This window comes from Aulonocara stuartgranti (genome assembly GCF_965226115.1).
Source record: "Aulonocara stuartgranti genome assembly, chromosome: 6".
In the NCBI taxonomy this organism is placed as follows: Eukaryota; Metazoa; Chordata; class Actinopteri; order Cichliformes; family Cichlidae; genus Aulonocara; species Aulonocara stuartgranti.
In genome coordinates this window covers 20,969,670-20,992,580 of record NC_138944.1, presented here as the reverse complement: position 1 = coordinate 20,992,580, position 22,911 = coordinate 20,969,670, and the positions used below count along the sequence as shown (strand labels likewise).

Here is a 22,911-nt window from a genome sequence, read left to right as displayed (position 1 = left end):
CGTTTTAGCAATTTTCCAGACTGACTGACCTTCAATTCTTAAAATAATGATGCACTGTCATATCTCTTTACTTAGCTGATAGGCTAAGGGCTGTCAGCTGTGTACCAACCTGACTTCTACACAACACAACTGATGGTCTCGACCCCATTGAGAAGGCAGAAAATTCCACCAATGAACTCTGACAATTCTCACCCGTGAAAACTATTTCAGGTGACTACATCATGAAGCTCACTGAGAGACGGCCAAGGGTTTGTAGTGCTGTCAACAAAGCAAAGGGTGGATACTTTGAGGAATCTAAAATATTAAACATATTTAGAGTTATTTATCATGTTTTCTTTGCTGCCTAATTCCAAATATCTTACTTCATATATTTGATGTCAGTATGTATCTACAATGCAGAAAGTAGTAAAAATAAAGAAAAACTATTAAATGAGAAGGTGTGTCCAAACTTTTGACTGGTACCAGGCCTCTGGTAGCAGTGAAACTTGAAGGATAGACTGCCTGCAGGGGTGAGAGGAGTATTTGATATATATGTGAAGAAAGAAATAATTTCTAAGCTGCATATTATCAGCCAGCAATTGCACAACAGCTAGAGCAACAATATACAAGTTCAGGGAAAAAGACGCCTACAGCACAATTCTTTTATTTAACCGTGATTTGTGTTTGAGACAGCTGTCGTGAGGCTGAGTGCTCTAGTACCAATCATCAATAGTGGGCCGTAAAAGGACAAAGAAAAATGTCACTGTACTCTGAGAGAAAGTGAACAAAAAGACCAAAAATTAACATTTATAAAGGGAAGTTCGAGTTTCTTCAGCTTTTCAGTTGAGAAAATTGAAACTGCAGCTAGGAGTAGTCAGCATGAACGTGGATGCGTTGAACTGATAGTTGTAATACATGAATATCCTGCTGGATCCCAGAAGAGTCAAATGAATTTGACTGACAAGTTTGACATGAGTACAGAAGCACTGTCTATGTCAACAACAAGGTAAACTGGAATACTACTTTCAGAAATGCTTCTGATCCCTGCAGAATGTTAATGTAGAGAAAAACAATTTTCAAGGTCACTTTTACTTATTCCTGACACTCTCTCTGCTGGTTGCCATTTCTCTTGCACACAAAGCTTGTGATATGAAAAATGTTGAATTCCTTTTATCAATTGATGCTAAGTGGTCCAAGTGAGCCAATACAAATATCCCCTACACTATTACACCACCAGCAGGTGACTACATCAAGGAATTCAACTAAATTCAATTTTAGGATTTTTAGGAACCACAGTAGGGCTGTGCGATATGAACAAAATCTAAATCTCATATCCCGATATAAGAATTCTATCATCCCGATAACGATATAAATCACAAAAATGTAACATTTTTTGTAAATTATGTGAATCTCAGGCAGCTCGTCTTGCGGGAAGTGTTTCCAGCTGTGCGTCATGTATCTGGAGTCGAGTGTTTTAACCGATGCATGAAACAATACATTTTTAGACATAAGTTGTAACGGCCGCCGTTTTCTTTGTGAGTATTTATTACACGGCGTGCTGCGGGGAAAAGCTTGTTCTAACGTTTGAGTCTAAGGTTTGTTTTTTTTTTAGCACCTGGCGGCTCTTTTTTTAATTCTCAGCCGTAAATAATCTGCTCTTTCACGTGATTCAGTTTATTTTGAAAAGTCTCAACGGGATCTTGAGCTTTATTGTGAAAGGTTTATGTGAAACATAAACAAGCGGACACGCGATTGTGTTACCGTTGTTGTTGCTAACGACAACGCATAAAAACAGGCGCTTGTCCGTCTGTAGTGTGGTTATATTACATATAAGAGAAAGAGAGAAAGAAGAAATTAATATAGCCATTACAGTGACCATCAAAAGGATGAAAAAATGCTGTAAACAGTTTATTTTGTGACACCATGAAACAAGCGATAGCATAAAATGAAACGATAGACGTTTTTATATCGTCATCCGATATATATCGTTATATCGAACAGCCCTAAACCACAGGTAAGCCAGCAGTCTGAGAGCGAAGTGCTCTGTTTGGGGTTACTAATACAATAAAATCTGTAAATCGTCAAGACATTGCATGTGAGGAGAAAGATTTTAAATTTCATTCTAGATTATCAGTAGGCCAGTGAGGAGAAGAAAATATGGAAAAGCTCAGGTTGGATCCAAGTTTTCATGTTGTTTATACCAAATTCTGAACCTGCCATCCAAATGACAGCAAAACTCGAGACTCATCAGACGAGGAAACATTTTTCCAGTTTTCTATTGTCCAATTTTGGTGAGGCTGTATGAACTGTAGCATGAAGCTGCATTGATTTCCAACAGTAGCGTCTCTTGTGAGTTCTGCAGTGAGTGATCTTTTTCTGCATAGCTTGGCTTTAAAAAGTGGTTATTTGAGTTAATGTTGCCATCAGATCAAAGCAGTGTGGCCATTCTCCTCTGACGTCTAGAATCAGCAAGAGATTTTGACCGAGGGAGCTACAGCTCACTGGATATTTTCTCTTTTCAGACCATTCTCTGCAAGACCGGAAGAAGGTCTAGTAGAAAATCCCAGTAGGTTAGCAATTTCTGAAAGACTCTAAAATACCCAGCACCAACACCTACAGCACATTCACAGTCGATTAAATCACCTTTCTTCCCTTTTCTGTTCAGTTTGAACTACAGCAGGTCTTCTCGACCATCTCTACATCCATAAACACACTGGGTTGATGCAATGTGATTGGCTGATTAGAGATTTCTGATAACGAGCAGCTAAACAGGTGTATTTACCAAAGTGGCCATTGAGTTTCAGTTCATCTTACTTATGTAAGGCATTTTGTTCGTTTGTTTGTTTTTTCAGCTTTAACACAAAAACTTTTGCAATAAATATATCTTATCTCAGCTAAGAATTTGCAGTACAAAAAAGCTAAAACTGACAGTTCAATTTGTAACACATGTCGAAAGAGTAACACCGATAGTAAGTGAATATGAACCATTTTATTAGAAATGTTGAATTTGCAGCCTGCCTGATGACACACTGGTAAAAGCTGCATATAACCTATTCCGTGCATGGCTTCAGTGTATTTAAATAGCCACTGAAAATGTTTTGGAATACTTTATATCAGTTATATAACAATAGAAACTTTTGTTATTGCTGATCTTCAATCATTCCTGTAATTATAGCCAGTGCCTATATTTTAGTTTATCTTGCCTTTCAATGGTTTGATCGTGAAACCCTGCTTTTATCAGCAGTCTACTAATGAATGCTAGTCAAAATAGGCAGTGACCTGTAATCTCACAAAAAACACAAAATAGAAAATCAGCACTGAAAACTACCAGAGTGTGCAAATCTGAATTCAGCTGCATTTAAATGTTGTGCAGGTAATTAGTAGTCATAAAGTGGCATATTGGTAGGTAGAGACCTAAAAAATACAAAACATGGCTTCAGAAACAAGCCAAATGCTAACACATGTAGGCATTGTTCAAGTGAATTTCATAATTCAAAATACACCACTGTTTGCTGGTTTAACAGATGGGACATAATTGAGGAAATGTGGACTCTTCACTGCACCAGTTAAGTGGAGTCGCAGGTGGCAAAAGGCAGTAAGAGTAGGCGCTGTGGTGCAGGGTAAAATGCCAAAAGAATAAAATGCAGAAAATTAGTTGGAAGACTTTAGTATGCTACGTAAAGTCTTCCAGAATAATTTTTGACCCATTAGTTTTTTCCATCATTGCACAGATGAAAATCTCAGTCGTGGCATTTTCATAACGACCAAATGTACCACAGGTCAGATGAAGGATGACTCATGCTGAGTGCAGAGTGTGCTTCTGTCCCATCGTCCTTCCATTAATACGCAACTCCTCCAACATTCATGTTCTGCAAATGACTCTCTGCTGACACCGTGGTTTAAAGTGACCTTTGATGGATTACAAGCTCTTACTCTTTTTCTAGAATCATGTACTGGGCTTGTAAAAACCTAAGAATCGGTTTGGAAACACTAAACCACATCATTACGTGTGTATGTCTTCACTTTCCTGGTAAGTCCATAGTGCCATGGGTAACAGCAACAATGGCAGACTGCACTAGTCAAATGTCATCACTTAACGATGTCATTTGTGTGTTTTTGGCTATCAAGCACAAAGAATACCTGGAATTCCCTCTGTTCAAACCACAGGATTGCATGGCAAACAAATGGAAATAAAATTGTTTTGCTTACCAAGTGATCAGAATTAGTGTTGTTTATTTAAAATAAGAAATGCAGTATACATGGGGCGATCGTGGCTCAAGAGTTGGGAGTTCGCCTTGTAATCAGAAGGTTGTCGGTTCGAGCCCCGGCTCGGACAGTCTCGGTCGTTGTGTCCTTGGGCAAGACGCTTCACCTACCGCCTACTGGTGTTGGCCAGAAGGGCCGATGGCGCGATATGGCAGCCTCGCTTCTGTCAGTCTGCCCCAGGGCAGCTGTGCCTACAACTGTAGCTGCCTCCACCAGTGTGTGAATGGGTGGATGACTGGGTACAGGCCATTTACCATACATTAATTATTACCATTTTTAAAAGTAATGCATTTTGTTACTAAAATACTTGCAGGAGAATAAAATTTGTTACACTGCTCGTTACATTACTTTTACATTACTCTTTCACATGGTCTCTGATGCACTCTCATTGTCATTAATGTTACTGTAATGCTATAATGTAATGCATTACTGTTAGTTCAGTAATCACATTACGGCTAGATATGTTGTAATTTGTGTGACAAAGGTTCGAAAGTTATCTGCAAGCTGGACAGAATTTTTTTTAAAATTTCACACAAAAGTTTTTTTGCTTCCTGTGCAGTTGTGCTACAGTCATTTACTGATTTCAGTTTGTGTGGTGGAAGAGGAAAATGCTGGAGTGGAGATGTGCAGATTACTTTTATTTTTATTGCAGAAAGGACAAGAGCGTGATGGTAAAGTGCGAACTGTGCCCAGTAGAGAAATGGCTGTATTACACTGCTAACACAACTTTAAAGTAAATCCATATTTCATTTATATTTAATGCTTAAATGTTTTGATTTTTACATGTTTGAATGTTTACCTGTACATAGTAATAATTATGTGTTGAAACAGCCCATTTGGTTTTCCTGCATTTATCTGAGTCCAGGACTTCCTGCAGCCTCACGTTTTTATTGTTACCTGATGATTATGTGACAATGTGTCTCAGGTCACTTTGTTGAGTAACAAGAAAGTAATGTAACAAATTACTTTGTCCAGAAAGTAATTGAGTAACCTACCGCGTAACTATTAAATTACTTTTTTTTTCTTTTTTCTTTTTTTTTTTAGAGTAACAACCCGAATACTGACCGTCACATATTTACCATTTAATAATATAGATCTTAGGCTACACGTCCATATATCCATATATGTTGCACAAACATTTGACATCAAATTTGTTTGATTTGTAGAGGGTGGGGGGGCAACTTCACTCACAACAATTACCTGTATCTGTGCCTCTAGCTCCTTGATGGTTTTTGATGTATTCCCATTCTGTTCGTTCAGTCTTGCCTCTGTGTTTTGAGTCTGTGTCAAGTTAGTATGTCTGAGGCTTGGTCTCACTGGTAGTTGTTTTCATCTGGTGGCCTCTTGTCTCTTGTGCTTTATATTTAGTGGTGGTGTGCGATACTTTAAATTTTGGTATTAATCCAATGCCAAAATAAAATAAATGGCTAGTATTGCCAATACCAAAACTGATACATTTAACTTTTAATAAGCAGCTTATGTATCAAAGAGCAGTGTGTAATTATTTATGAGATGAAGCATCATGAATTTGCATTGAATTCTAAATTTTAACAACCACTAAGTCACTGTGATTTTTAATTTCCACAATAATTAGTTAGCACAACAAAACACACCATTCAGCTTTTCATGTATTTGAAACTGTTTTTTTGTTTGTTTGTTTGTTTTTTTAAACATGAAATGTATATGTGCCTGTTTCTAAAGCACTCTGGGTCAACTTCTGTTGTTTAAATGTCCTATGGGATATAAATAAAATAGATATGATAGTCAACACAAAAAGGTTCAGATATTTTTCAGAGTGCATGTCTGAGGTGTATCTATTTATTTCCTAAAAACAACTAATTGAAGACATTCAGTGGGCTACATGCTGCTGAACTTAGAAAACAGAAACAAAGGATCAATCCTATCAAGATACTCTCACTCTGATACCATTTCCAGCATTGGTATTAATACTGTCAATATCTGGATGGATCTGCTCACCTTTAGTATTTTCCTCATCATCCTATGTGGACATATTGTCTTAGTCTCAATCTGCTCTTTTTGTTCTCCCTCATGGTTGGTTCCCTCTTCATTGTGTGAATGAGAATTAGTTGAGCTGTTATTATTTTGTGCTTTGGTAAAGGCTAAGCAATAAAGCTGCTTCTAAGTTTACCTCTTGTTTCCCAAGTCTGACGTTTTAGGTCCAATTCCTGCCTGCTGCACAGCCGACCTTGACCTATTCTGGTTGGTTAAAAAAATGGAAGTGTACTGTGAATCTACTCGCTAGTGGGACAGCTGATCCATTGTCAGTTTTAATTACCTTTTCTCACTGCGGTGCAAAATATAACACCAGACTATCAGATACCAAACCACTGATGATATGGGAGTAACCAGCACCTCTCACTAATGTTATAATCCAGTGCATCAGGGCACAGACTGCTTTGTTAACTAATAGTTCTCTTGGCTTTCTTTTGTTTTTCTTTTGACATTGGGTGACTTTTCACTCATTTTCAGTGAAATGTTTATTTTAGGTCACTCATAAGTCAATGAGTAATTCAAAGGCAGCTAATTCAAGGGATGAACCAGCGTTTTGTCTACACTCAGACAACTTAGTGAAGACCCATTTTTAAATTGTATCTTTGGCATTTTGTTAGTAACATCCTGTCATGAAAACACATTTGTTTCCTTGTTTTTGGTTGAATCTATGAAAAATGTCAACGGTAACACAGTTTAAAAGGTATAATCGTATTTAAGTAATTCCCAAGTAGCTCACCAAACTGAAAATTAACCTAATGCTAACATATCTCAGCATGCCTCAGATAGTTGATTCTGTCCATCTCACAATGAACAGAATTGAGGAAGTTCAAGGAAATGGAAGAAAAGAACACTACATGTCTTTAAGAAACAGGTAAAAATACAACAGAGCTAACACCGAACCTGAGAGATTCATCTGGCCCTTCAGCTGATCTGTTCACTGATGCCTCATCAGAATTGGCCTAAATGGAAGGGTGACTGTGAAGACCGGAGATGGAAAAAGGTTCAAGTATGCCAAATTACACAAGGATGGCAACAGGTCTCATCTTTAGATCTAGTGTGCTCAGTGTAATTTTTTTTAAAGTGTTACTTTTGTCATTTAAACAAGTGGACGGCCTGGTGCATCTGGGTTTTGTTTTTGTTTATGTTTTTGAGAGGACGAAGAGAATCAAACTTTTCTACAGTGTGTTGGTGGCTCCTTATATTTTGTGGTCTGTGATGTAATTGTACTTTTTGTTGATTTACATGTTTAATGACCTCCATTAGGTTTGAGCCCATCTCAGATCCAAAAGTATGTTTGCATTCTTACTCGCATTGTGCTACAAATTGATGAATGGAATTTTTTCTGTAGTTTTCACTGATAAATATAAGAGCAAATTAAAATTTGGTGATATTTTTGTGACACTTTGTGGAAGCATAAGAAACTTCTTAAGATATTTTTGTTATTTATACTGATGCCTATTGGCTGAGTGCGCAAAATTAATAGATGGAATCAATATTAAAAATAAATAAATGAATACAAAGATCAAAGGTAAGGTTTAACTTGACTTAAAAAGAATATATTTTAAAATGTTTAATTGTATTTGTATAAATAAATAAAAATGAATCACTGTAATAACAACAACAATTAACTTTACTGAATAAATACTAAATTACTATCAATAAATATGGAATAGATTATTTATTACAAACACAAATGCAGATTCATAACTGATCAAACAACCAGATAATCCCCTGTGAGCAAGTGACTGGCAACAACGGATAGAAAGAACTCCTTTTTAACAGGAAGAAATCTCTGACAGAACCAGGATATGGGCAGGGGAGGTATCTGCTTGTAACTGGTTGAGGAGATGACAGCACTGAGAGTTACATAGTGGAGGAGAACCTCTGTGCATCCTGCACTCTGAGCCTGCAAAGCTTAAGGGATGGTTCAGAGTCACCTGAGGTTTAATCAAAAAGGAAAGTTTTGTTTGATCTTAAAAGTAGAGACAGCATGTGTCTCCAAATCTAAACTGGGAGCTAGTTCCACAGGAGCAGAACCTCACAATTATACTATACTTTTTACTGATGACTCAGGCTTCATGCTTCCTTGAGTAAGACTGAGTCAGAAAGTAAAATGTCCAGTTACGCCACCGGCTTTGAAAAAACAAAAATAATCACAAAGCTAAATCCTTCAAGTTTTTTAAAGCTGTATTATATACAACACCAATCGTTTATGATTAGACAATATTAGTTTAAGCTATTTATACAAATTCATAGCAACTGATAACACTTAGCAAACTTTAACCACAAAACGTATTTAATTTCCAGAACTTAAAAGGAATAATACAACCCTTATTAATCAAATGCATTTGAATAATTTACATATTGGTTGCTGTTATCTGTAGTTATAGGGGGTTTTATCCCCTAAAATAAGAAAAAGCGTAATGACAGCCATTATGCTCCTGGTGTCAGCGTAATGACTGAACATGTATAATCTTATCTCTGAGTGAGCAGCGCATCAAACTGCAGTGGATCTGTATACAAGGATAACAGAAAAACCCTGACCCTGCTATTCACTTATATTAGAGATTCACACAACGAATGAATGAACGAATGAATGGATGAAGTATTAGGTCAAAGTCAAAACACAAATAAAACAGCTGGAATCCACAGCTGTGCGTGTTCATGGAGCTTGCATTTTCACCTGCTGGACATCACTACCTGACAAGTTTAACTGTCTTCAGAACATTGCAGAGGCCTTATTGACAGTATTTGGCTCTACATATCTGCGTGAGCAGATTTTCTCTCACACGAAGAGTGTCCTCAGGTAGCCGTCTGCATGCTGGACACTCGTAGACCTGTGTCTCTGAGTGGGAGACCAAAGGTCACATTAACATGTCCATCTAGGGCTGGGCGATATGACCCAAAATTCATATCTCGATATTTTTTAGCTGGATGGCGATATAAGATATATATCTCGATATTTTTTTAAAGCCATAAAGTAAGAACAAAAAGAGAGTTCTTAGTCAAAGCTGTGTCTCAGATGTCACACAGGCACTTTTATTAACATAAAGCATAGATGTACATGAAAAAAACTACTCAAAAATAAATTATGAGCATTTATTAAAAATAATGCTCCATAAATAAAAGAAAAGTATGTTGTTTTTGTCCATAACAAAAAGCTCACAATTGTGCAGTCAAAATTTAAACTAAAAGAGGCTGAGCATAATAACAAGGGCAGATTTCACAGCTGCTCTGTTCCCAACTTCTACTGCGTGACTGACAGCCTGGAGTTTGAAATCCGCTTCAGGTGCCATTTATGGTCCTTATACACACACAATACGGTAATATTACGTTGAAGCACAGTGCGTATTACTACGCGAGGCTCCTCGGTAGCCGTAATGCTCCGACAATCCATCAAGCGGTGCAGCTCCGTAGCTTACCAAAGTCGTACTAAAACATTTTTTGACAGATTGCTGAGCGCCGTGTTCCACATAAAATCGGTTCGCGGTCATCAGGCACAACCAGAATTCATACATAAGGCGCGCTGTCAACTTTTGAGAAAATGAAAGGATTTTAGGCTGTGCAGCCCCTGTGGGCTGCATGGCGTTAGCGTGGTTAGCTCGTTAGCACGTTGACGCCGTCCAGCCCCACGCACGGAGCGATGCGCAGTAACTCGTTAACGGAGATTTGCCGTGTCCATCTTGTCGCTTCCTGCAGGTGAAGCTATGGGGGAGGAGGGGGAGTTGTGTTCAGTGAAGGATAGGCGAGGCCGAGTAACGTTGCGTAGAGACAAAAGTGGACGAAAGAGAGGCAAACTTCTGGCTCCACAACTATAATTATAACGTATATATCGATATAAAGGATATGGTCACATCTTATATCTAATATAAAAATATATCGATATTTTTAAAAAACTCGATATATCGCCCAGCTCTATGTCCATCCCTGTATTAACAAACATGCCATATTGGCCCAGTTTATTTTTCTTATCATTGTTTTGAGGAGACCAAAAATAGCATTTACATTTTCTGTTGTACAGTTTATTTGCTGTTATGGAGTTCTTGTTACTGAAGAAAGGTGATACAACCTCAAAAACGTGGTTGTCTCTAGATTTAAAAAGAGAAAAAAAGTCCAGTAGTTACACTATATAAAAAATAAATGCACAATTTAAAAAAACAAAATTTATAGGTAGGTATATCGACTTCTCATTAAATTATATGAATTATTATGGCTTTGTCTGCCATAGTGTTTTTCTTTAAACTACTTAGGAGCACTTTTACTGGCAGTCGGTGATGTCACTGAAAGGCAAGGTTCTGTTGCCATAGTCTCCTGAGTTTATTTTGAAAGCTAACTTACGGAACTCGCTTAAACAGCTTAGGAAAGACAAGCGCACACATTTGAAGAAGTATTCCCTCATCACGGTGACATTTTCACTTTTAAACGGTCTCAAAAATTAACATGAAAAAGGAAACGAGAAAAAATACAAATTCAGGAGAAAAGAAAGATCCAGGAGATCAAAGTAAGTAAACAAATACATCAAATCTGGGTAAAATCCCTCAAATAACAGAATCTACTTTTCTAAAAATGTTGACAGTCTGTGTATAAACTGAAACATTTGAATCCTACCCATATGGAAAAGATATATATAAATCTTATAAAGTTTGTATCTGTCTTGTGTGAAACTTGTATGTTTTGGATACTTACTAAAACAATATATGAAAGTAATGAGAAAGTGGCCACTTTCATGAGTAAATCATATAAGCCTGATATGATTCACTGTATGAAGTAGGCCACATCTTATGCAAGTCTTTTATAAATTTGTACCATTTCTTTTCCATATGGGTATGTTTGACTGAAAATAGCATAATTACAACACGTCTAATCAAAGAAAGGTTAATGGGGCACTTTGTCTTTTGGTAAAATAATGTGACAAGTTTATTCTTGGACTCAGCAGTAAAAACAGATCAACAAGTGTCATGAAGATCTAAGTCTTAGTAGACCTAGTATGGACTCGTGCTGCTCTGTTTTTTATCAAAAGGATAAACTTGTTATTATAATTTAACCAATACTTCCTAAAATGGCATCAAAATCCTTACAGTCCTGATGTCGAGCACTCTTTTTCACTACTGTGTTGTTGTTGTTGTTGTTTATAGACTCTAAGAGCAGGATGGCTAAAAGAAAGGCCAGTCCTGAAAAGAAGACCCCCGTAAAAAGAGGGAGGGTCACTGAGCAGGCTGCTCCTTCCACCAGCTCAGATACACACCAGGTCAAAGCAGTGAAGCGTAAGGCCCAGCAAGATGGAGCGGGCACAACCAGTGCACCGAAGAAGATTAAACTTGCTGAGCCTACGAGTGAAGACAGGGAGCAAGCGTCTTCCTCCGTGGACACTGGTAAAGGTAGGCTAATTAGTTGAGTGAGGGGTAGATTAAGTGCACAGCTGGTTTCTCGGTTTAAGATATTAGTGTTTGGGAGATATTTTTCTGTTGTACAGTTCATTTGCTGTTATGGAGTTCTTGTTACTGATGAAAAAAAAGTGTATTTTTTGTTTCAAAATAGCTGATCTGCTCTATGCCAACATCTGCGAACAAATATAATTCTATAAAGTTGGTCTATATAGTGTGTAACTGTTGATATAGAGCGTTATTAAATTTATTGCTAATGCAATCATATGGCACGTTGACTTCTAAGGAAATTTTAGATGGCACTTATCATCAGAAAGGTTGCTGACTCCTGGGTTAGACCTTCATATTAATTTTTTTTTAAAACTTTTTTAAGAACGCATTTTAACATTGGACTCAAAAATAAATAAATCCCCCGCTAACAAAAAAGGCTCTTCAAGTGCCAAATTGCTTTATATTTCTTCACTTAAATATACGGCCGCAAGTAGGGCTGACATGGGCCCCAGGTTTGATGTGTTCTGCCGTAAACTGGACAAACCAACATAAGGATGGAAGCCACTGTGGGACTTTTTCAGTAAGTTGAGCATGTGTTTTATAAGTTAATCAGTAAATTAACACCAATAGCTAGTTAACCCATAGCTATTCACACAAATGAATAGCTATGGGAAAGGTGATACAACCTCAAAAACGTGGTTGTCTCTAGATTTAAAAAGAGAAATAAGGTCCAGTAGTTACACTATATAAAAAATAAATGCACAATTTAAAAAACAAAATTTATAGGTAGGTATATCGACTTCTCATTAAATTATATGAATTATTATGGCTTTGTCTGCCATAGTGTTTTTCTTTAAACTACTTAGGAGCACTTTTACTGGCAGTCGGTGATGTCACTGAAAGGCAAGGTTCTGATGCCATAGTCTCCTGAGTAGGGATGGGTACCGGTGTCCAGTGCCATGATGGCACCGGTTCTGACATAAACGGTAGTAACCAGACCGAAAAGCAGCGCACATTTCGGTGCTTTATTTCGGTGCTTTTTTTTCCTGAGCTGTGATACACGTCTAGCCAATCATTTTACGTTTCCGAGGATAGTAGGCGGGTCCAGGTACGTGCGTTCTTTTAGAGCAGAGCTACAGATTAAAAATGTCCAAGGCGAAGCGGTCAAAAGTCTGGCTGTACTTCACAGCAAAATATGCAAACTCAGCAGCCTGCAACAAGTGCTTTAAGCTGATACTGTGATACTGTCAAAGGAGGTAACACCTCGAATCCGACGAAACACCTAGCGACGCATAGCGTTTTTTTTAAAGCCGAGAAATGCGCCGTATTTGATAGCTTGCTGCGAGACCTCACACCGAGCACATCTACTGCGGGTGGGTTGCCTGTTATGCAACATCCCCCAAAAACACGAAGAGGAGAGTCCTGGCCCCTAGCCCTGCCAGTGTAGCAGAAATGATGACGGATGATGATGCAGCAGCAGCCGTTCTTCTCCGCGTGAGTAGCTTAATGTTGTTCGTGTGTAATTTACGTTGAGTAGGCTAACCACGTTATTACATTAATGCATGTAAGGTGAACTAGCAAACATCATCATAGCTACATGCAGCTGTCCTCTTGTTTGATGGCAGATACTCGCTTCACCCTGGCCAAAAAGGCTAAAAAGACCAAAGAAAAAGTGGAAAACAGTTAAACATGAGAGGTTTAGGACAAAGTTTGTGTTTTTTCCATTGATTAAGCACTGCTTCCAGCCAAGAGTGATGCCATATATGCCCCATAGCTGCAAAAAAGGCTAACATTGTTATCTTTTTACAAAAAACAGCTGAACATGAGAGGTTTTTGGACCAATTTTGTGCTCTCCATTCTTTAAGCACCGGTTTGAGCACCGTTTGAGCACCGGCACCGTTTCAAAAGTACCGGTTTGGCACCGGTATCGGATAAAACCGAAACGATACCCATCCCTACTCCTGAGTTTATTTTGAAAGCTCACTTACGGAACTCACTTAAACAGCTTAGGAAAGACAAGCGCACAAATTTGAAGAAGTATTCCCTCATCACGGTGACATTTTCCATTTTACAAGGTCTCAAAAATTAACATGAAAAAGGAAACGAGAAAAAATACAAATTCAGGAGATAAGATCCAGGAGATCAAAGTAAGTAAACAAATACATCAAATCTGGGTAAAATCCCTCAAATAACAGAATCTACTTTTCTAAAAATGTTGACAGTCTGTGTATAAAATGAAACATTTGAATCCTACCCATATGGAAAAGATATATATAAATCTTATAAAGTTTGTATCTGTCTTGTGTGAAACTTGTATGTTTTGGATACTTACTAAAACAATATATGAAAGTAATGAGAAAGTGGCCACTTTCATGAGTAAATCATATAAGCCTGATATGATTCACTGTATGAAGTAGGCCACATCTTACGCAAGTCTTTTATAAATTTGTACCATTTCTTTTCCATATGGGTATGTTTGACTGAAAATAGCATAATTACAACACGTCTAATCAAAGAAAGGTTAATGGGGCACTTTGTCTTTTGGTAAAATAATGTGACAAGTTTATTCTTGGACTCAGCAGTAAAAACAGATCAACAAGTGTCATGAAGATCTAAGTCTTAGTAGACCTAGTATGGACTCGTGCTGCTCTGTTTTTTATCAAAAGGATAAACTTGTTATTATAATTTAACCAATACTTCCTAAAATGGCATCAAAATCCTTACAGTCCTGATGTCGAGCACTCTTTTTCACTACTGTGTTGTTGTTGTTGTTGTTTATAGACTCTAAGAGCAGGATGGCTAAAAGAAAGGCCAGTCCTGAAAAGAAGACCCCCGTAAAAAGAGGGAGGGTCACTGAGCAGGCTGCTCCTTCCACCAGCTCAGATACACACCAGGTCAAAGCAGTGAAGCGTAAGGCCCAGCAAGATGGAGCGGGCACAACCAGTGCACCGAAGAAGATTAAACTTGCTGAGCCTACGAGTGAAGACAGGGAGCAAGCGTCTTCCTCCGTGGACACTGGTAAAGGTAGGCTAATTAGTTGAGTGAGGGGTAGATTAAGTGCACAGCTGGTTTCTCGGTTTAAGATATTAGTTTTTGGGAGATATTTGTGTGTATGATCTAATACGCTGATGTGCTTTTGGTGTTTTCCACATCTGCAGACTGCAGTCAAAACACAAAGGGGTGCACAAAAAATGGCAGAAACAAGTCTGCGGGAGACAGCAAAGAGTCACCCAAGAAAAAGAAAAAGGACAAAACCAAAAACGTCGTCCAAAATCCAGCAGCCGACCAGCAACGTAAGTAGCAAGCAGCTTGGCTTTTATACTCAGGTGAAGAGCAAAATGAACATTTAGGGTACAGCAGAGAGTAATTTGTGTCACAGCTGTAGTAAAACAACATTTGGGTCTTTTCAGGGGAATACCAAGCCAGATATGTGCAGGAGCACCATCTAGGAAATGGCGGCTGTGGAGCAGTGTTTGCTGGCTACAGGATAACAGATCATTTCCCAGTAAGTGTTCAGATGGTGGGAGTAAGACAGGCAGTAATGCAGATAACGGATAATATCGTCAGCTGAGCATTAAAGGTGCCGTTTTACACCTTTAATGATGTCATACTGAGGAAATGCTCACCAATGCTCTGTGTCTTTTAGGTAGCCATCAAACACGTTCCCAAGAACAGAATCCCCATCAAAGTGACGGTAAGTGTGCAACACTTGAACTGTTTTTACATTCCTGGACTGAGTGCAGCGTTCACCTGTGAAACATCTGTTCCTCATCATCCACTTTGTTGTAATATATCAGGATGAAAACGGGAAGGAAGTCTCAGTGGAAGTGGCCATTTTGCTGAAGCTTGCAGCTGAAGCAGATGGATCAGTGGGAACGTCGGCTCCTGTGTCTCTGTTGGACTGGTTTGACTTTGGCACAGAGCTGATCCTGGTGCAGGAGAGACCTGTCCCCGCGGTGGACCTGTTTGAATACATAAGAGAAAATGGAGGATGTTTACCAGAAGGAAAGGCCAAGGTAAGTTGACTGGAAGAGCCTTAGACTGTACAGCACTGAAAGCACAGAGTATCAGAGAAGCATCAACCTGTTGACTCATTACTGTCTTTTTCATCTTTTCCAGGTCATTCTGAAGCAACTGGTTGATGCAGCAAAGGACCTGGAAGAGAAAGACATCTTTCACCGGGACATCAAGAGTGAGAACATTCTGATTGAGACCGGCTCAGATGTGCCTCGAGTTCGTATCATTGACTTTGGCCTGAGCTGCTTTGCTACGGAGCAATCGCAGTTCTGCTTCTTCTATGGTAACATATTCAGCTCCTGCTCTTCACAGATGTAGCAATTTGTGCCTTTTGTTTTAGAAGAAATTGTAATTGTGTCTGTTTATTAGGTACACCTATCCACAGCCCTCCCGAATGTTACTGGGGCAAAAAATACAGGCCTGGACCCACCACGGTGTGGCAAATGGGAGTGGTGCTGTACGAAGCGCTTCATGTGGGGGACTTTAATATCATGACGTTCATTGAAAACAAACTGAAATTCAACGAGCATCTGTCCCCACGTAAGAAAACATCACACTTCAAGATTCACTGATGGCTTGGATCACTGGAACTATCATCTTCATCTTTTCTCTCCTTTCTTTCTTTCCAGACTGCCGGAATTTCCTGGATGCGTGTTTAACCGATGTCCCGGAGAAGCGCCCAACGCTGGGGGACCTCCAGCGTCACCCCTGGCTCAGATAAACCCATCTCTCACACACACACATTTCATATATTATCATATAAGTGTGATACGTGACCTAACTTTCTTTTTTTGTCTTTCTTTCATTTTTTTGGTTTTTTTTAACAGGAAAAGGTTGTTTTTTGGGTTTTTTTGGCCAATTCTAAATTTTGCTATCCTGAAATTCCTGTAACCCCCCCAGCCATCCCAGGAAAGGGGATCTCTCTTTGAATTGGCTTTCCCGAGGTTTCTTCCCATCATTCTGGCCCCCCGGGGAGTTTTTCCTCGTCTTCATAGAGAGCTTGGGCTGGGTCAGGAGCTTCATCAAAATTGGCCTTATTTGATTAGGTTAATGTAATAAAATTACGTTGATGTAATCAAAATTAGTAAAAATCAAAAGATTTAACTTAAACTTCCATTAAAACTTGTTTAACTCAACTTTGCTGAGAATACTCTTTCATTACCATGTCAAGGATTGTTTTTTACTCATGATGCATTTTGACAAGTAAGAAAACTGAAAACTCAATCAGGTTAAAGTATGCACAACGAAAGTCACACTGTCACTGCTCTGAAGACTTGCATCTGTTGCCCTAACCTCTAATGCGTCTCAACAGATTTCCTGGATCTAACAGAGGTTGCAACAGTTTTTCCTTCCCACTGTTGCTGATTGTTTGCTCATAGTGGGCTCTCTGATTGGTGGGATTCATTTTCTAATAGTATAGGGTCTCTGCCTTCCAATGTAAAGTGCCTCTAGACAACAGATGTGACTTGTTGCTATAGTTAAGGTTGAATTGAATCATTAATGTCCATTCAGTAGTGAAAATTTTATATTTCTTAATAGGGGTGGGTTTTGATGATCGATTTATCGATTAAAATCGATTCTGGCTTGGATAACGTGATATCGATTCATTAAAACCTGAATCGATTTTTAAATAGAAATTTATTTTGCCCGAAACGCCAGAATCTCAGGTTAAACCTCACAAAATTTCTACAACCACCAAACCGCTAAAACAGTAAATGAGAGCAGGTACACGGATTCTGCACAAAGATGTAAACACAAAACGCGGACCCGACAGATCAGAATCACTGAGATGTGGCTTTCTCACCCGCCGGCACGTACGCTTAGCTGTGTCTCTAATCAAACCTCTGTAACTTTGCTCTGCTTCACTTCGTTTTTGACTGCACAATATTTTTAATGTCATCTGCTATAAAAACCCAGACCAAGTCTCGCAAGCGTCAGCTTTCTTTTTATAGATATAAAAATATAGATATGTACTGATAAGTGATCAGAATTATAATATTTCTGACTGTCTGAGGCAAAATTTCCCTGATTCAAATCGAATCGAAACAAATCAAATCGTGGATCGAATCGATTCGGGACCTTGTGAATCGGAATCGAATCGATTCTAGAAATCAGTGACGATACCCAGCCATATTTCTTAATATCCATCTATACTCAATGTGAATTCCATAAATTTAATAGAGCTGTTTGACTGATCACCTAATGTGTGACAAAAGAATCCACTGTGATGCTAATGACCGTCTGCGCTCTCTTACCTGTCTGTAAAAGTTGGCCTTGTCTCTCTCACTCTGCCTTCTCTCACTCGTTTCCCAGTCCAGTCACGCCTCTCTCCTCTGTTGCAGAAGTTCCAGCCTGTGCTCTTCCTGTGTTCCACATGCCCGACTGTTTCTCTGCCCCCTGGTTTCCCACGTCACCTGTGCAGAGTTTCTGTTAATGACCGTGCTCCTGTTTAAGTTGATTCCTCTCATGAATAAATCTTGTAAATATTTCAAGTGATTGAGTCTGCTCTTAGGTCCAACTGCACTCTCATTTCCAGTTTGTGACATGGGCTTTTCTTTCTTTCCTTTGCATTATTGTCAGGTCTTTACCTTTCAATATAAAGTGCATAGGAGGCAAACGTTGTTGTGATGTTGGCGCTACATTAATAAAAGTGACTTGAAATTGAATAAGTGCAAGAAGACACAGCTGAGCTCAATCTAAATAATAGAGCAATTGAAAATAAAACTAAAGGCAAAGTACAAGAGACAAAAAACTGAAAACAGAAACTGAACTAATTACACACAGAGACAAGAGACTAACACTCAACTAGTCATAGAAACACAGGGGAGGTTACAGCTAATCAAAACACACCGAAATATCAAATTCAAAGAATTCTTCCCCTCAACCACAACCGCTCACAGCAGATGGCTGCCCCTCTCTGAGCAAGACATGTCCGTCAATGCACATATTAAACAAATATGTAGGACTGCTTTCTTCCATTTGGGCAACATCTCTAAAATTAGAAATATCCTGTCTCAGATTGACGCTGAACTAGTTCATGCATTTATTACTTCTAGGCTGGACTACTGTAATTCATTACTATCAGGAAGTCCTAGAAACTCCCTGAAAAGCCTTCAGTTATCCAAAATGCTGCAGCAAGAGTCCTGACAGGGACTAGAAAGAGAGAGCAGATTTCTCCTGTATTGGCTTCCCTGCATTGGCTCCCTGTTAAATCTAGAATTGAATTCAAAATCCTGCTCCTCACATTCAAGGTCTTAAATAATCAGCCCTTATCTTATCTTAATGACCTTGTAGTGCCATATCACCCTATTAGAGCACTTTGCTCTCGCACTCCAGGCCTACTTGTTGTTCTTAGAGTATTTAAAAGTAGAATGGGAGGCAGAGCCTTCAGTTTTCAGGCCCCTCTTCTGTGGAACCAGCTTCCAGTTTGGATTCGGGAGACAGACACTATCTCTACTTTTAAGATTAGGCTTAAAACTTTCCTTTTTGCTAAAGCATATAGTTAGGGCTGGACCAGGTGACCCTGAATCCTCCCTTGGTTATGCTGCAATAGACATAGGCTGCTGGGGATTCCCATGATGCATTGAGTTTTTCCTTTCTAGTCACCTTTCTCACTCACTATGTGTTAATGTGATATAATTTGAAGCATGCGTGGTAACGATATATATCGTGATATATTCTTTTCTTCTGTATAACGTATTTTCCACGCTATAAAGCACACTTAAAATCCTTTAATTTTCTCAAAAATCGAGAGTGCGCCTTATGTATGAATTCTGGTTGTGCTTACTGACCTCGAACCGATTTGGGCGTGCAGAAATCTGTTAAAAAATGTTTTAGTACAACTTTGGTAAGCCGCACTGCTTGATGGATTGTCAGAGAATTACGGCTGCCGTAGTAGGAGCTTCGCGGAATACTCTGGGTCCAAAACTCCGTCCATTTCAGGTCCCAAAGTCACACGAACACAGAGTTAAAAACGGTCTAAATTCTTTAATCTTTAATAAAATCATCATCGTTGCTGCTTTACCAGGTGTAACAATTAAGTTTAACATCCAGGCATCCATGAAAACAGAAGTTATTAAATTTAACGGAGTTAGAAGTTAGCAGGAAGTTAGCTCGCTACTTTCCTCCTAAACATGACATACCATGTTCTGACTGATAGATTTTTGAAACTAACTAAAACGTACAGCTCTGCCACCACTTCCGACATAAATGAAGACAGAAAACTAAACAGCAGTGGCGTTTGTATGGTTACTGAAGTTGGACTACCTGGAATATAATGTTGTGCTACGCGATTCCTAGCCACACAGCTATGTTAGCATAACATTAGCACAGTGAAGCTGGAGGATGAACGCCAACTTTTTTTCCCACTCGATAAAGGTTAACGTGACGGATTCTGGTGGTCAGGGACAAATGCAGTCGCATAGCAGGATGCTATACACGGGGCAAACTTCAGTCAGGAGAACAACTGAGATTATTCATCCACAATACGAGGTTAGTTATTAATATACTGCAACAACATGGGAATAGAGCAGCTGCGAGAGAATTCAACATTAATGTATCAATGTTACGGAAGTGGAGGAAGCGCAGTTTTTGGCTTTCCCCATATTTCAAAAGTGCTTCATCTCTTTGCTATGACTGTGAGCATAATTTGCAGATGATAATGGTTGTAGCCACTGCGATGCTTTCGACCAAAACAGGCGCAGCTTGATGACATCATCAACATCCGCTATCGTGATAGAGCGGTATAAAATCTCTATCGTTGGCCAAATTTATATCGTTTCTATCGTATATCGTTTCTATCGCAAACCCCTAGTTAATAGACCTCTCTGCATTGAATCGTACCTGTTATTAATCTCTGTCTCTCTTTCACATCATGTCTTTATCCTGTTTTCCTTCTCTCACACCAACCGGTAGCAGCAGAGGGCCGCCCCTCCCTGAGTCCTGAGTAACCGCACATAGCAGCTATAGCATCACACCTAGCATCGGGGGTACCATCTGTAGCTTAGAACATTAAACACTTATTGTACTTACTGTAAGGAACAACAAGATAAGTAAAACAACACACTACATTCTCACAGTTCCCGACTGTATTGGTGTTTTGTTTAGTTTTTTTTCAAATGTTTCTGAGCTTAATCGGCGGGAAAAATACATTGTCTAAACTTAACAGGTAGCTAACGAAAGCGAGTGACTCACCGGGACAAATAACTCGACACACGTTATTCCCTTTGTGGTCAGAGTTCGGGGCCTAATAAAAGAGTAGCTTATTAGCATTGATATGTAAAAAAAACAAAAACAATTTGGTCTCATTATCTAGTTTGCAGCACTGCATACTTTGTTGAAAAAACACTTGACCGCCATTATTGCGAAGCTCTCATAGGAAGAGACAGCCAATGCTTCCTGCGCACGAGACACAAGGTCGTAACGCAGCAAGACTGCATCAAAGCGCCCCCTTGTGACAATAATAGGCAATCGTTTTAGATGACAAGAGGGGAATTTGCAGCCCTGTATTTTGCATGGGTTAGACCAGGGGTCGGCAATCCTGGGCACTCCTGCCACACAGCTGGCACGCGAAGGGTTAACTGATGGCACGACACCCAGTGAATTAATCTGAGAAGGTGTATTAAAAAATTAATGGCCGTGCCAGCGGAGCACATCGCAAATTAACTCGCGTAGACACATTAGTTGTACTGCTTCTTAATGACGGTATCTAAACTAACAACCCCATGTACCAGATTCAACTTGTAGTTGGCTAAAAATAACGTAGCCTACCAGTGAGAGGGACTTTGCTAGCTGGTAGTTTTTTCAAGCGATGTTGAAATTTCCACATTCCGACACTTCAAGGGCTTCAGGAGCTCTCCGCTCAGCGCAGCATCAGCACCGCGGAAATACACGGATACATCCGTAGACTCGAGCAGAATTCACAATGCGTTATCGGGGCTTTTAGGTGTATGGACCAATGTTTTCTTTTATGATCAAACCAGAAAGCTTTAATGAGCAAGTGGATTTGGGTATGGAATCTAGCTGGACACAGATGACATTGAAATGCAGCTGACTGAACTGAAAAGGTTGACTCTGTGGGGGTCAAAGTTTGCAGAACTACGAACACAGCTGGAATCCATAGGTGTGCCTGTTCATGGAGCTTGCATTTTCACCTGCTGGACATCACTACCTGACAAGTTTAACTGTCTTCAGAACATTGCAGAGGCCTTATTGACAGTATTTGGCTCTACATATCCCTGTGAGCAGATTTTCTCTCACACGAAGAGTGTCCTCAGGTAGCCGTCTGAATGCTGGACACTCGGAGACCTATGTCTCTTATCATTGTTTTGAGGAGACCATAAATGGCATTTGCATTTTCTGTTGTACAGTTCATTTGCTGTTATGGAGTTCTTGTTCTTAATAAAAAGTGTCTTTTTTTTTCCAAAATAGCTGATCTGCTCTATGCCAACCTCTGCGAAAAAAATATAATTCTATAAAGTTGGTCTATATAGTGTGTAACTGTTGATAATATAGAGCGTTATTAAATTTATTGCTAATGCAATCATATGGCACGTTGACTTCTGAGGAAATTTTAGATGGCCCTCATCATCAGAAAGGTTGCTGACTCCTGGCATAGGCTATTTATAAAAGTTGGATATAAACCAGTATAAAAGGGGCCTTAATGGTTTGATACCACACAGTAAAACACTCCTGAGTTCACAGCCTAGTTTGAAGTGTTATTTAATGCAAAATGATGTTCACTGTGTAAATTATAGACAGTGAAGCCGAGTATACTTTAGGGTGAGTATACCTCGACAGCTTGCTTCCCTGCCCGAGTTTCTTAGTAAGATGCCTCTCTCATCACATCCAGTTCCACAGCTCCAATGTTTGTGGCATCAAAGCAGGGTGTCATAAACTATTTCCAAGATATTTCCATCTACATATCCACCCTTAAACATTTATTTATTTAAAATTTGACAAAAAAAATTGGTTTCCTTCATCAGGAGATCTCGAGTACATAATGGTGCATGGTGAATCACAAGTGGACTACATGGATCCGGCCATAGATCACCTTGCTGGAGCTTTTATTCTAGGCTTCCTCTCTGGACTGTCACTCAAATGCTTTCAGAGCCTGAACTAAATAACTATCTTCAATTGAAATGTATGGACCCTGTTTCACCAGTGAATAGAAAGCTTCCAGTAGCCATTTTATGTGCAATATGAAGTGGTTCTGTGGTCTGTTTGAAGGGAAAACATTTCTCAGAAAACCTTTTTGTGCTGC

The 22,911-nt window shown here is 39.2% G+C and overlaps 2 protein-coding genes and 1 long non-coding RNA gene across 4 annotated transcripts in view; 1 reads left to right on the top strand and 2 right to left on the bottom strand.

Moving 5' to 3' along the window:
• Positions 1–15,472, bottom strand: part of cdk2ap2 (cyclin dependent kinase 2 associated protein 2) — a 44,766-nt gene extending 29,294 nt beyond the window's left edge. The window contains exon 1 of the mRNA XM_082535258.1: positions 15,384–15,472. The gene's annotated coding sequence lies outside the window, so the exon portion shown is untranslated. The remainder of the gene's footprint in view (positions 1–15,383) is intronic.
• On the top strand, positions 8,403–17,897 carry LOC309707743 (serine/threonine-protein kinase pim-2-like). Its single transcript, XM_082535241.1, has 9 exons — positions 8,403–11,636; positions 14,415–14,657; positions 14,792–14,926; positions 15,044–15,138; positions 15,280–15,327; positions 15,431–15,649; positions 15,753–15,933; positions 16,020–16,190; positions 16,280–17,897. Exons 1-9 carry the CDS (start codon positions 11,408–11,410, stop codon positions 16,369–16,371), a joined length of 1,413 nt encoding a protein of 470 aa, XP_082391367.1. The 5' UTR covers positions 8,403–11,407; the 3' UTR covers positions 16,372–17,897.
• On the bottom strand, positions 15,509–21,112 carry LOC309707751. Of its 2 annotated transcripts, XR_014277061.1 has the most exons (4): positions 20,982–21,112; positions 20,844–20,895; positions 17,906–18,064; positions 15,509–15,595 (listed from the first exon to the last, which is right to left on the bottom strand). It is a non-coding gene; the product is annotated as an uncharacterized lncRNA (long non-coding RNA). The 2 variants fall into 2 exon arrangements; XR_014277062.1 differs by having other exon boundaries at positions 20,844–21,107.
• Positions 21,113–22,911: the final 1,799 nt, after the last annotated feature.

Coding starts and splice junctions, on each gene's coding strand:
- LOC309707743 (XM_082535241.1), top strand. CDS start 11,408: ATGGCTAAAAGAAAGGCCAGTCCTGAAAAGAAGACCCCCGTAAAAAGA. Junction 15,328..15,430: donor GAATCCCCATCAAAGTGACG/GTAAGTGTGCAA, acceptor GTAATATATCAG/GATGAAAACGGGAAGGAAGT. Junction 15,934..16,019: donor GCAGTTCTGCTTCTTCTATG/GTAACATATTCA, acceptor TCTGTTTATTAG/GTACACCTATCCACAGCCCT.